Below are 14815 nucleotides of genomic sequence, written 5' to 3'. Positions count from 1 at the left end.
AAAAGGTACACATTAGTAAGAGCATCCATGGCAGTCCACGTCAAAATACAATGAAAATGAATATCTTCAATTCAATGATCACAAACATTCACTGGGAAAACTACTTTCTTCTAAAAGGTACAAAATAATCATTGTCTAAATCTGACTATCTGAATAAAGTGTTATATTAGCAGCTCTATGACGTCAAATCTGTACTGACATTTGCACCTCAAACACCTTTTTCAGTTCTTAGCAGCCTTGTGTTTGAATCTGTTATGCACAATTATAAAAAATCACTATATGCAGCACTGAACAACACCGTGAGTGTGAATTCCACAAATGTCATTGCAGTATGTTATGGAGTGATATTTGAAAGATGCATGTACCAAGTCTCATCAGTGGAGCTGACAGGATGGCTCTGTATATCATAGAGCATGTGTGACACATTTCAAATGCCAAAACACAATGTCTGTTCTGAATTTCAATCATTCACTAACTTTTTTCTTGGAGTTCAGACATGCATATGTTCATAAGATACCACAAACTAAAAGTTATTCTTTAGTTTCTGTGGAACACAAAAGAAGATATTTTGAGAAATGGGAAATCAAAGGGGTCTAAGGGTGTTCGGTTTTTACTGTTCTTTGATGTTCCTATGGTGACTGTGTTGAGGCAGCTGTAATGGTTAAAACATGTAAGACATTTCAATCCTTTATGCAAACATTGAAATTAAATCGTATCTGTCAATTAAATTTTTCAATTACGTTCGACATACTATTAATGTACCCGAAGTCAATTGAAGATTTTCACATTTCTTTAAACAAATTATAAATGTTTTAATTCACAGTCTCGTGAAGAAAAAGCAAGCTGCAATGATTGGTGGTCCAGTAAGTCTATAGATGATAGAAGAAGCAAAGCAATGGTTTTGTCCCTGCTGTGGGCAAGCTTCCTTGTTATTCTACTGCAGATGGCCAGTGTCCTTTTGAAAGAGCGATGTCTAAGGAAAAAGCGTTATAATGAGATTTTTTTACAGCTTGAGGCCATGAGCTATTGGCTGATCAGTGGCAATCAGCAAAAGCTGATGCATTACTGTTATTTTCCTTTGATTTGCCTCGAATTTGATCATGCAACTGCTATAAATCTCAAAGAGGAACAGTCGGTGTTGTAATCATGCCATCTTAAGACCTTTTATTGTATAAGGAGTTAGAGAAACAGAGATTAATGGCCCCAGCCTGCCATTTATATCTATATGCCTCCGTTATTTACAAAGGTCTAGGGGTGGTTTCTACAATAATGAAAGGAAAGTTCATTTTAATAGATCGCAGGCTAAATCACGCTGCGACATCACAGCGATATTTCCACGAGGAGAGGAATTGTTGGTGGATTTTACAGAGAGAATTATTTCACACTCTGGCAACCTGACAAAGTACATCTTGCTCATGATTTAATGAAAAATATTGAACAAATGAGATCTAATTTGATGAACCAAGCTAATGATGTGATTCCAAGATCACATAAACCCAAATGTGAGAAATTCATTCATTTTAAGAGCCAATTGGTGTTTGTTTATGTTCATCATGATTCTAAACATACTGTGCAAGGTGTACCTTTCGAAATCCGAATCACATAACATGCAATGCTACTGTGACTGGATGCCGGTGTTATTGTGATTTAATCACATGTTGCTGTTCTCAATAACACCCTGTGTACCATCCGAGCTTTCAAAGAGCTCCGACAGACTGCTGCACTCACAGGTTTTAAGCCAAATGTCATTTCACTCCGCAACAGTTTGCTGGTAAGCCTGCTTATTAAATCAAATGGAAAAGACATCTCATTTCAAGCTAGCTGTGCTGCGACGGCATTCAAATGTTATTGCTTATCACAAGCAATAAATAGATCACAAGCAAATGTGACTGGTTAATTCAAGTGAGCTCTGATAATGCATTGCTGTAGTTTCCCTTCAATGAGTTATATATTACGACCGATCAGGTTGTTTTAGATAGTTGCTTAAACATAGCAGATCACCACAGGAATTTTGCACCGCAAGTTTGTGTAGCTCTGTCGACATGTGGGGGTAATTATAAGGTTGTTCACTCTGCGTTTTGACAGGCCCATAATGAGTTCCTCAGACAAGTCGAACTGCACACAAACTGATTTCCTTTTTCCTTTCCATCAGGACCCTGTTGGGAAAACAGCTGGGCATTTCCGTTATGGACGTGACATTTTGCATTATGGACGTGACATAAAAATGTTCAGAGAATGCATTTGTTACGATTATATTGAACCATCTGTTTATATTTTACTGAACCCTTGTTGATAGAGTCTAAACATCAAAAAATGTTAGTCTATGAAAAAATATACATAAAAAAAGGGAATTAAACGTCCGTTATGGATGTGACAAAAAAAGATGCGTTTTTAAGGAGATGATAAACTTTGTAGGATTTCTGTAAAATGAAATGCACAATCCTAAAGCAAAAACAACCAATACATGGAGAACATAAAATAGTAACTTTGTTCTAATTTTCATGTGTCCATTAATGAGGAATATGTAGCGTTATGTATGTGACAATCCTGAAAAAGGCACTGACGAAAAACCATGCACTAAAAATAAAACAAATGTTTTACAAATTTGAAGAGAGATCTCACCATTTGAACCACCAAATGTTAAAATCTGTGCTGTTACCATAGAAAAAACAGCTGGTAAAAACATTTAAACGAAATTGCACACCTGCCAGAAAGCCAATCACAGGTCTTAATTTTAAGACCGAAAATCTAGGATTCAGCATATGCATGCGTCCAAAAAGGAAAATGTTATATCATTAGAGATATGGCAAGGTAGATGTATAAGTCATTTTCTATCCGACTAGGATCTTGCTTTGAAACACCCAAGGGCCACGATAAGCATTTATGAAATGCAAGTATAAAAATGAATAAGTGTGAGTTTAACGTTCAGTTGTAGTCAAACTTATTCATCACCTGAAAAGAGAAAAATGCAGCCTATTGTGGTTTTGAAGAAGTTGTAACATGGTAATTTATCATGTTCTGCAAAATACAATATGAAAAATGCAATGTGCTCCACTTTGTGAGTCACTGGGGTCCTAAAGATAAAAAGTAATTTCAGTTTACACATTCTCCCGCCTCTTAGATATAGACAAATACCACCGAATATGCCTTAAATGTATAATGTCATGATGAAGAATCTGTTTACAAAAGTTTTTTTTAACATCTTTATCATGAATTCTATATGAGCATCCATTCATAGTGTTGTTTCCTTTGCTCAAATGCAATGAGCATATTTAAATATTAACAATATATGAACGTAAATTCAAGAATTTTACAGCGTTTTTAGAGATGCATTGCAAAGACTGAAAACATATAGAAAGAAACACTGACAGAAAAACTTTTTTCAATGAATAAATAAAGTTTTTAAAGAGTGACTCAATATCATATGTAAGCTTCTAAGAAATAAAAACAATTAACAAAACCTATCAAAATAGCCTTAAAGTTACAGTTCCTCCAAACTTTTTTCATAAATTACTTCCCCTCATGTCATTCCAAACCTGTATGACTTGCTTTCATCTGCATGAACATAAAAATAAATATTTTGAAGAAAGTTGTAAAGCGGAAAATAGCTGTGTGTCAATTCATGTCAAATATAGACACGTCAATACCCCCATTGTTCGGTTACCAACATTCTTTAAAATATCTTCTTTTTTGTTCTGCAGAAGATTGAAAGTCATAAAGGTTTGAAACGACAAAAAAGTTGAGTAAATGATGACCGAATTTTCATGTTTGGGTGAACTACTCCTTTGAATGAGCATTAAGAGTATTGAGATGTGACCATCTGTTACTGTATTAAGTCATTTTGCACTCATATCTTCCTCGCATTTTGTATTCTGTTCTCAAACTGAACATATACCTTAACTTGACCTGGCAACACAGATTGTGTGCTTGAGTAAGCGCAGGACTTGTTACTTGAAAAAATGGAATTTCTACACTCTCCTCAGCATTCTGAAAAAGCAGGGACCTAACATATTCACCCAGCTCCTTAAAGCTCAAGTTTTAAACCAACACTAAACTCAAAGCTCAAACATTTAAAGGAACGAACATAAGAGAGAAAGAGCACTATTGGAAAAATGTACCCTTGGACCGAGCCTACAATAAATATGCCAGATTTATAATACAGGTCTAGATTACTGATTACTGAGACAAACCATAAATGTAAAGAATGAAAAATTTAACTTTATAAATGAATTCCTATTTAGGTTCATGTCTTCATACCATAAAAGCTGTAAATTATGCTGCTTGCTTAATAATCTCAGGCTTATTTGAATACAGACTTTACAACCCTCTCATCACCTGTGCTAACATTGTCCATTGACCCCTCAGCGCTCATTGTCAAAATGAAAATTAGAGAATATTATTCCAAAAAGTAATGAAGCTTCATGTATTATGTATAATTTTATCCATTTCCCTCCTCTCTATGCGTACATATTGTTCTTTTCTAATGTAAAATCTCATTAATGGCGTTTTTCTGCCAAGCTGAGCTTGGGCTGATTACTGACGGGATTGTCCAAAATCTGAATACTAATTTTATGTTTAGATTTCAACAAAGAACCGTCTAGCTAGTCCACGATTATTTAAATATCAAACATAACGTTAAGCATTATTTGGAGAAAATATGTGCACAATCATTGTAAAATCATCAAAACATCTTTGCTTAAAAAACCTAGTGCTGTGTGGATGTAAACACGAGGTGTCACCCTACAGTTTTACCTGCTGTATACTTTGCTTTAAAAGAACTACATTATTTGAGTAGCAAATATGTGTTTTATTGTGTTTTATGCTTTCTTTAATGGTTATACTCTACATGGAGCCACATAGCCTTGTGGTTAGTGTTCTTACATATAGCACAAGTGTGTTCAAGGCAACCACGGGTTTGATTTCCATTCTCAGCGGTCCTTTTGCCGCTCCCCCTCCCCTGTCTTCTCCAAATGACTTCCTGTCTACTCTCCACTGTGCTGTCATTAAAAGCATAAAATCCCCAAAAATACAACAAAAATGGTCTTTCTCATGGTTGTTTGCTGTTACTATAGAAAAATGATTATTTAATCATTTTTATGGTTCCTGTTTGGTCTACGAAATCTTAAAGCACCAGAATGTACAGCACTTAAGAAGCCACTTACAATCTTCCGAGAATCTATTCGAAGCATTGCTATTACAGTAACATTTGCTGCAAAAAACTAAATAATTTAAATAACTGCAAAAATCACAAATTGGCTTCTCATAAGGCCAGTAAATCGCTCTCCCGCTCTCAACTCCTTCCTGGTGGAACATTCTTCTCAGTCCCCTCAGCCACATCTCTCACAACACTCGAAAAACTAACCCATCTCTTTTATGAATACTTGACAGAAATTTGAATGAAAAAACACCAACCCTCTTTTTCTCTTAACAGCTTTTGTTGAAATTAGTAACTTTGTATTACCTGATATTTTATTATTGCTCTTGTCTGACATATCGCTTATTGCTCCCTGAACTCTCTGTAATTCATTTTGGATAAAAGCATCTGCTAAATGACTAAATGTAAGTGTAAATTTGCCAAAAAACACAATTTTAAAACAATTTTCAGCTCTCCTTATTGCAGCAGCGAACGATTCTAGACCTTCCATCTCCATATGCTTTCAATCTCGTCAGATACATTAATCTGTGTGTGTTCTGATTCAGTAATATCAGTTACTTACAGGCAGGAGCCATTACAGGGAGCCTGATGCAGAATCACTTTGGCAGCTGAAGACAAACATCAATATTTGTTTTATGGTTAAAAGCATTTCCCAGTAATATTTTATCTGTAAAAAGGTAACAGAAAAATACATCTGGATGATTTCTTGTAGATGGTACACAATTGGTATAGCTTTGGTTTTTTATGTCTCCAAAAAAAGAAACAAATTGCTAAAATCTTTTTTTCTAAAACTTTTGCTGCTCACATTCTCCATTCACACGTAGAAAAAGAATGACAGCCACACGTCTATCTGCACTTTTACAATGTTTCTTCAGTTTAACAGCATTTTTGCTTGAAAATATCGGATTTAGTGAGAATATTCTCTCTTGTTTTAAATTGATTGTTTGCTTGGCATTTTTAATCTCAATTTTAATCTCAAAACAGATTGAGAAAATAAAGGGTTAATAGAGCCCATTATGAATGCATAAATCAAGCACACACATCAAGATTTATCTTCTTACATGCATAACTGTAATGCACTATAAATTATTATAAAACACAAAAATCTAATTGAATCCAGTATTATCAATATTTCACTTTTACAGAACTGCAATCACTTCTGACAAACCTTGATAGTACAGTACATTTGAGAGCATGACAAAAAATCTATTTTCCGACTTCGGGATAAATACTCAGAAAAATCTCATTTAAATCTAATTTATAGCTTTTAAAAATAATTCAATGGTAAATGCTAAGGAGAGTGTTTATTTTAATTTCTTTGCAATTCCAAGCACAATCTACATTTAATTGGACCGTACAGTACATGACTGTTTGACTGAAGCTTTTCACTCTCTGTGAGGTGTGATCATTGGCCTCGTTCTTGATGTGTGCCCTGTGTTCACATTCTTTTGCGTAAGGTCACTTTAATACCAAGCTCATCACAAATTTCAAATCGTTTTATCCATCATAAATAATTCCTCTAAAAACCAAATGCTAACTTTTGGATTGCCTTCCTTTGTCAGCAGTAAATTTTCAGAGGAAAAAAAGAGTACCTACAAATCAATGTGAAAGGGAGTGTGGAGAAATATAGCAACTGCTGAGCATTGCAACACTCAGAAAAAAATATTTTTGCTGCTTGTTCAATTTAGCTGAGCTAATGCAACACGATGCATGAACATTGTCTCACAACTTAATTTCAATACACACAACTAATTTAAATATGCAAAATAGAGGTCTTAATTTATTTGCATGCCATGACTACAATAATGATATTTAAGATAAAACCAAATTTAAGACAGATTGTAAATGTATTCCCTTTATGATATTTTACTCTTAAATAATGAATTGTCTTTTTTAATCTAACAAAATTTGTATGTAAAAATGCCACAGGGCCTATCACCTAGCTTAAATCTTTTTCTGTATTTCCTTAATTTAATAAAGCCTAGTTTTTTGGTGTTCATTGAAATAAACCATGCACAGATTCTGAAGGCTGCAAGAATTCTCATGTCAAAGTCTGCTTTAAGCACAAATATTAGTCTTTTATCTGATGTGAAAACTCTTGTATGCCACAAAGTGTCATGATTTTATCTTCACTTTAATTAGCTTTATCTGGAGAGTAATACCTAGAGGATCGAATAGCAAATTGAGGCCAGTTGTTGCAGATAAAGGATTTGATGCTTATCAAAACACAATTTAAACATGGGGTACATGTAACACAGTATGACACTTAAGACCCCCCCTTCACAGCTTCAAAAATACTCCATTTTTTCCCCAATGGCCATTATAGTATAGATTTAACTTGTTGTATTAAAAAAGTATATATCACTTGTAGATTTTTTTATTTAGCAGAAATCCCAAATTCAATCAGCAGGCAATGCCCCGAGAAAAATGTGCACAATCATACAATTAAAGGGTTTTTAAATACGAAAAACCTTTTATTATTTACTTACCTTCACATCATTCTCATGTCATTTAAAAACCGTGTGACTTTCTTATCCGCAGAACACAAAAGAAGATATTTTGAAGAACGTTGGTAACCAAACTACACAGGACCCCATTGACTTCCATTGTATGGACACAAAAGCACATTTCTAATGCAGCATATCTTTTGTGTTCCACAAAAAAAGAGTACTTTAATGTATGCAGGGTTTTGAAAGACCAGAGTGAATAAATGGAGGATGATTTTGGGGGGAACCGTGCCTTTAAGCATCGCTTTTATAATTGCTGTTATTAATAAAGGATAATTATGATTTTTACAATTATGAAATGATTAGAACGTTTCAGCATAATTTTCGTAGATAATTCATACCTTTAATTTCTATTTCTGAAAGAAATCCGCATAGTCTCCAGAAAATGGTGTTATGTCAAGGTTGTACAAATAGCTGTACATTTGGCCACATATACAAATCATAAATTATCCATCACCGACTCTGCTGACCCAAAGAAAAAAGCCCCATCAGAAGTATAGTGTTCTGTCAGCCGGTGGTAAACAAAAGGGAACTCTAATTTGATAAGGGACACCAAGGTTAAATTTTCCCACACAGCACACAATCCGGGGTCACTAAAGCTCTTCCAGCCAGCTGTAAAATTATTCTGCTGTATGAAAGCTTGGGTAAGACTGATAAGGCCAATTTCACGAGACAAGCTGGTTAGAAAAGCACAAGCTTGTATTCACTGAGTCGCCTGCCACTTTGTACACATTGATATATCCTGTCTGGCAAGAAATAGATAAACATAGCCAGATTATTGGAGATCAATCTTTTTTTCTGATGTAACAGTCAGTGATTCCGGTATACTGAAGAATCAGAACATCAAAGTTGATTTATTGCACTATTTCATGATGTTCTATCTCAAACTTTGTGCCAGACTGTTATTAACTTATGGAAACTGGTTTGGTAAATGTGTAGCCTATGGCACTGTGGTATTGCATGCTGAACTCTCTGGCCCAAATGAGAACAGCCTGACCCCATAATTTGGTTATTTGGTAAATAGAGGATACTCTGCTAATTTCAGTACAGTCAGTAATAGAAAACAAATTGCATTTTTTATCATGTTTAATGTACAGGAAGTACCACAGGAGGTCTGTTCAAATCCATAATCAAGTATGGTTCATATCAGATTTATTCATGTATTTATTTATAATAATACGAATAACAACCATTCTGATAATTATTTTAATCATTATTATTTTTGTTGATATTTGTAAGTTTTGTGAGCTATTTAACTATGCGCAATGTGTGTACCGCCTCCATAAGCTCTAAATAATGCATGAAATAACCAGTGTTGTTTTCTTTAAAAAAAAAAACATTCTTAAATAATAGTTAATAATAGCCTTATCGTTTTCTTAACAGGGCTACATTTCCCCAAATGTTTGTAAGCATCTCGAGATGTCACTTCCTGTTTTTACGTGACTGTACATGGTGTAGTTATACAGTCCACCTGTAGATGTCACTGTGATCAACACAGCTAATTCAGGAGCTGAAGGGTTTGTCTTGCTGGGACTCGTTGTCTGTAAATAAATCGTGCCGAACACACACGCTGCTTGGACGTACATTCAGAGAGTGAGTACGCAGAGACACGGGCTGTAGCTCAAAACCTAGTGAGCAGACTACCTAGACTGCATTTTGGGGCATTATAGGCGACAAAATACTAAACGATTACTGAACATTTGCTGATATAATTACCAGAAATGCTGTCTATGTAGGAGGCTCTGTAGGATTTACGACACCTCCAGAGACTCACTGAGTAAATGTAAAGTATGATAATGATTCTTGTCACTTTGTGTCTGGTTCTGTTCAGTTTAAAAGATTAGGGATATTTAAATTTAACGATTTGTTTGGATTGCTTATTTGATGCCGATTCTTGTGAACAGTCAGCGCGTGCTGCTTAGATTCAGTTTGTTTTTTATAGCTTAAAACCTTCAATCATAAACTTGCCTCAAACATAAAAGCATAACAATTTTCCCATACGTCCTTGTTGTACTGGTATCTCCTTAAGGAAATGCAAATCGAGCTGGGAAGAATACATTCTCTAGTCTCTGTAAAGGTGCACTTGCTTTGTGATTTTATTTTAGGGGATAGGGGAGTGTTAGTAACGTTTATAATTGTTATTCGAGCAACCTGAGAATGAACCAGGGCATTTCTTCAAAGTAAAACACAAACCGATGTCAAGCTGAGAATTTCCCCTGACTAAGTCAGAGAGCCTTGAATTTTCAGTCAATACGACTAATTACAAAACCACCCAGAGGCAAATAACTACACAACAGGGGCAATGTTAATTACACACATAATAAGGTAAAAACTTAGTTATATTTTAGTTATTGTTCTTTGAAGTCTACAAAAGCCAAAGTTTTACTGTAGTTTGGTTTTCTTTCACATGTTTTGTAATGGTGAAATACAACAGTTGTTTATTATTCAAAATATATACAACATATATATATATATATATATATATATATAATGTAAAGTCGTAAAAACATATCACTGTAATATTACCATGACTGCATAGACCTGACAAATTGATACTGTATATCCTTAATAGTAAAGTTCATTGTGAATGCGTAAACAACAGCAAACGTGTGATTTACAGTCTTTATTGTGGTGTTTAGTTTCTAAATGTCAATTGAATAATTATGGTTTCATGCTCTCGGCAGACAATAATTCACAGCACACTGTGGTCGGCATAAACCGTTTGTTCTTTCTTTGGGTAAACCTGTATTCACTGTAGTCAGTTTCATTTTATTATTTGCATTTAGTTTTGTTTATTATTATGTGCATTGTTCTGGTGACGGTTACTTTGCTGACATTCTTATACAGAGTAAAAACTGGGCATTCTGTTCAGAATTATACATTAACAATAATTACACACATTTTACCTTTACATTTTGTAGACGCTTTTATCCAAAGCGACTTACATTGCGCTATCCTATACATTTTTTTTTACATAGGTATTTTCAATCCCCTGGGATCGAACCCACAACCTTGCGTTGTTAACGCAATGCTCTTACCAATGAGCTACAGGAAAGCTTAATTGTAAATAATTAACACACAAGTTTAATTGTATTTTTATGTAAGGCTCAAGTTCCTGTACTAATATATTTATTCATTTGTTTGATTCTTAAGGCCATTCCTGCATCTAAGGCTATATTCATGTAGAACTAGACATTCTATACACAAGTCTGTTTGATCCATGCGTAAGTCGGGGGGACAATTTGGAATTCTCATTCAACCTAACCCGCTTGTCTTTGGGCTGTGGGGGTGTGTGTTTACCACTGTTTTACTACATAAAATTGTGGTTGTTGCTGTAGTAAAAGCATGGTTAATTTTCATAAGGGATGAATTTGAGTCACTATTTATCCACCTTCTTTATATATTTCATAGTGCCCTAGTGTCTTTGATTAATCTCCAAAATAATTTAAAGAGGTTTATATAAATAGTTGTGCCCAGATTAGATGTGATTTTAGTAAAATGGCAACTTTATCAGTAAATAATGAGTTAGATGTCAGTTTTTCCTGTATTGTATGGCTGCAGAAGACTTGCAATAAAGCACCATGTAGACTCATATGGGGCGCTTTTATGGAGCTTTTTTAGTGTTTTTATGTTCGCAGCAAAAACAAAAAACTAGTTTGAAATGACATGAGGGTTAACAGTTTCTTCAAGACCCCAGTGCTAGAGAAAAGTGTTCCCTCATTCAGAGCTGGTGCAATTTCTTTCTGACAGCACTTCACTTGCGTCAGTAGTATTGCGGGTGGCAGGTTGGATTAGCCCCTTTTAGTTGCTATGTTGATCCATTTTGGCAGAGTGTTAGGGATACCTCTGCACCTGCATTGATTTGTTACTCTCCACTGGATTCATCCATGTAATGACGTTTTGCACTCCGTTGAGTATTTATATATTTATCTGGCATACAGCTCTGTCAGGAGTAGGCTGGGATGAGAAATCTGTTTCAGGTTGAGATGTGACAATCAATGATCGTCCCTGTCGTGTCAGATTCTTAAAACCTTAGGCTTTGTCATTTCAATTCATTTTTTCAAAGAAAATCAGTCGGTAGTAGAAACAACAGCTTGTCTGAAGTAAAACAGGGACAGATGGAATAAAAGTGATTTGTGTGACTTGTAAATTGTATTTACAAAAGTGTAACATCCCTAAACACTCACCTGTCAACTTTAAAAAGAAAAAGTTACTCTTCAAGATGTGTTTGCTTAACATTTCACCGCAAAAGTTGATTGAAGAATGATATTTTTATGATGTTTGTCTAATTTTAAATGCTTACATCAACTTAACTTCTACGAACTGATCCCACATCAGCTCGAAGGGGTTTACTCTACACATGCATGCTATACATTAGATACCCTTATGTAAACTAGAAACGTATTAGAAGCAGGGCAAGAGTACATATGATAAAGAAAGGTTAGTAGACACAGAGTAGAGAGATCATTTATGAGACTGAAGTGTGAAAGAACAAAGGTGAGGGAACACTTCTACCTGTCCATTAATTCAATGTATACATGCCATCGAAAAAACCTAAAAGCTGTTCTATTAGAATGCTGTGTATTTTAATGAGATCGTCTCTGCTGAGAAAATATGCTCCTTTGTCGTAGAACATGTTTTTATTTATTGTCTTGTATTTGTGTTTTTCTTCAGTTGATGAATTCAGCTGATTATAACCAAGGCCATGGATGAAGAATTTACTCCATTAGATTGCCTTCTGCCTTCAGGTATTTATTCATTTTAAACTCATTTAAAAGTCTGAATGTATTAAGCGCAGCATTGCCTGTCTATGCATGCCTGCGTTAACACCTTTTTCCAAAGAACCTACAGACGATTCTTTTTTTCTGTTTAACTAGGGCCTGTAAATGTGTTACTTAAAGAGGGTTTTTGCATATATGTATCCTACACAGTTAAACATCAATAAGTCTAAGACTCTTGGTTCTATTTTGTCGTAATAGTTATTCGGTTACATGTTGCAATAAGGTTGTATTTGTTAACATTACATCAGCCAACATGATCTAACACTGAACAATACTTCTACAGCATTTATTAATCTTAGTTCATGTTCATTTTAACTAAGAAGTCCAATGTTGTAACTGTCTTCCTCCGTTCTCTGCCTTCTCCTCTGTCCACTCGGATACGGGCCTGTCTGGCCCTATGCATTAAAAGATTCAATTTTGATTAATTATGTACTGGAAAGAATTGAAAGAATTGGTTGGGGAAATTTCCTCACAAGCACATCCCAAATAGTACAACTTAATACTTATTTTATCAATACTTTGCATATTTGTTTTGCACATTAAAAACAAGCTTTTTTAGATACTGTAAACCGTGGAACCATCAGAATTCATAAAATAACCATGATACAGATTTTTTTATGAAACCGCCCAGCACTTACATGAATAACTATTAAACTACACACATGCTGAAAGTGTGTATTGCTTATAGTTCAGGTTAGCTAATGTTAACAAATTCAACCTTATTGTAAAGCATTACCGTTTTTAATTCTACAACAAGCACACTTTACACTGTTAATACAGTATAAGACATTTTCATGGAAGTAAGGACATGAGTGTTGATTCAGGTGTAATCTCAGCTGATGAGGTAAGTGTAATATTACTGAAAAAAAGCCTTTGTGAAGAAGATATTGTTATTCTATTTGGCTGAAACTATTAGAAACTTTTAAGATGAGTTTAATACAAACATCACAATGCTGTTAGTCTGATGACAGCGATGCTTAGGAGAGATTCACTCAAGCCAGAAGAGAACTATTAAAACTAGTCAAATTAACACTGCTTCATTGGATCCTTACCTCAAAGGTCAGCCAAGAATGACTGGAGCTGTTTTGTTTTTAACAGGATGGTAGAAGCAGTTTGGCAATGAGCTAATGAGCCCGGTCAAGTTTTCTTACTGCAGAAATGCTTAACAGCCTCTGATAAAATAAGTGGATAGAGCGTCCCTGATTTGAGAATTTGAGGGCAACCTGAAGTCAAATAAAAAATATTTTATTAAAATTTGTTTTCTGTCTGGCTAGGTGCTTCCTAATAGTAATCAAACTTTAACGATTGGCCAAGAACTGTAGTCACGGTTTTAATGTGTCTGAGGCTCCATGTGGTCATTTCAGTAATGAATGCATTCTGATGCATCTACTTCTGTGCTATTTTAGTTTTTTATGTTGGTTTATATTGCAATTGAATCTTTTAATGCATACGGCCATACAATAAATTATTGTGGATGCAAAATGCATGCATGAAGTTAAAGGGGTTATATGGCGCAAATACGTGTTTTTTCTGTTTCTTTGGTTTGTTACATGTTACCCACACGTAAAATTGCAAAAATTAAAGTGTCGAAGCAAAAGATGCATTCCATCTAAAAGCAAATGCTCACCCAAACCTGCCCAAGTGTACGTCAATTCGTAACATGACTTGACTAAGACTGCCCAAATCTAAACGCAAGTAAAGTGGGCTCATTGTAAATCTCATTGTATCGTTGCGAAAAGAAAGACTCGTTGTTTGCCCTGCCAAAAGATGAGACAACTAAAAACGAATGGTTACCTTTTATTCGCAACACTGTTCCATTACAATCCGCATGTTCAAGTTTGTGCAGCGCATTTCAAGTATATTTTCATTTTAAAGACTTTGTTACGGACTAACGCTGGATGAGTTTGTAGTGTGTTTGTGATCTGCAAATGCAGACACGCGCGCAAGGTGAAAAAAGACAACAAAAGTCCTAATAATCAGTAATATGGTTCCAACTAGAGGCAACAAATGTCATGTTTATGCTGGGGTTAAAGACAATTGAGCTCAAACAAAGAACAATTATAAGAAGGCTCTCTTACAGTACAAACAATATATGAAGTGAAGACAAATGCACTCATACAAAAAATGAATAAAAACATACTGTAAACCACAGTAACATGAACATACAGCACATAAAAATAAGACACTCTAGAACTATATATGGAGAATAAAGTCACTAAAGATTCAATTCATCCACAACTTGTTTATATGTATTGATTTATAACAATAGAAGAGCGCTCCATATTTTTTCAAAGGCAGCCATTTTATTTCTAAGTACAGGGCGGTCATTTTCTCATATGTTAAAGTATCTATAAGAAGATTACCATTGTGTA

General features: G+C 34.8%; 1 protein-coding gene across 4 annotated transcripts in view; it reads left to right on the top strand.

Annotated features, from left to right (window-relative positions):
• The first annotated feature begins 9164 nt into the window (after window positions 1–9164).
• The window catches only part of tpk1 (thiamin pyrophosphokinase 1), a 50567-nt gene continuing 44916 nt past the window's right edge, over window positions 9165–14815 (top strand). The window contains exons 1-2 of one of the 4 annotated variants that reach the window (XM_056738637.1): window positions 9165–9255; window positions 12337–12410. In XM_056738637.1, coding sequence (XP_056594615.1) covers window positions 12368–12410 — 43 coding nt within the window. In that variant the 5' untranslated portion in view covers window positions 9165–9255; window positions 12337–12367. Of the gene's footprint in view, window positions 9256–9287; window positions 9446–9968; window positions 9988–12336; window positions 12411–14815 lie in introns of those variants that run through there. The other 3 variants (XM_056738634.1, XM_056738635.1, XM_056738636.1) reach the window with 3 other exon arrangements.

This window comes from Triplophysa dalaica, chromosome 23 (assembly GCF_015846415.1).
Source record: "Triplophysa dalaica isolate WHDGS20190420 chromosome 23, ASM1584641v1, whole genome shotgun sequence".
NCBI classification, from domain to species: domain Eukaryota; kingdom Metazoa; phylum Chordata; class Actinopteri; order Cypriniformes; family Nemacheilidae; genus Triplophysa; species Triplophysa dalaica.
Note: the sequence above shows the minus strand (reverse complement) of the source record. Positions and strands in the feature narration are given on the sequence as shown.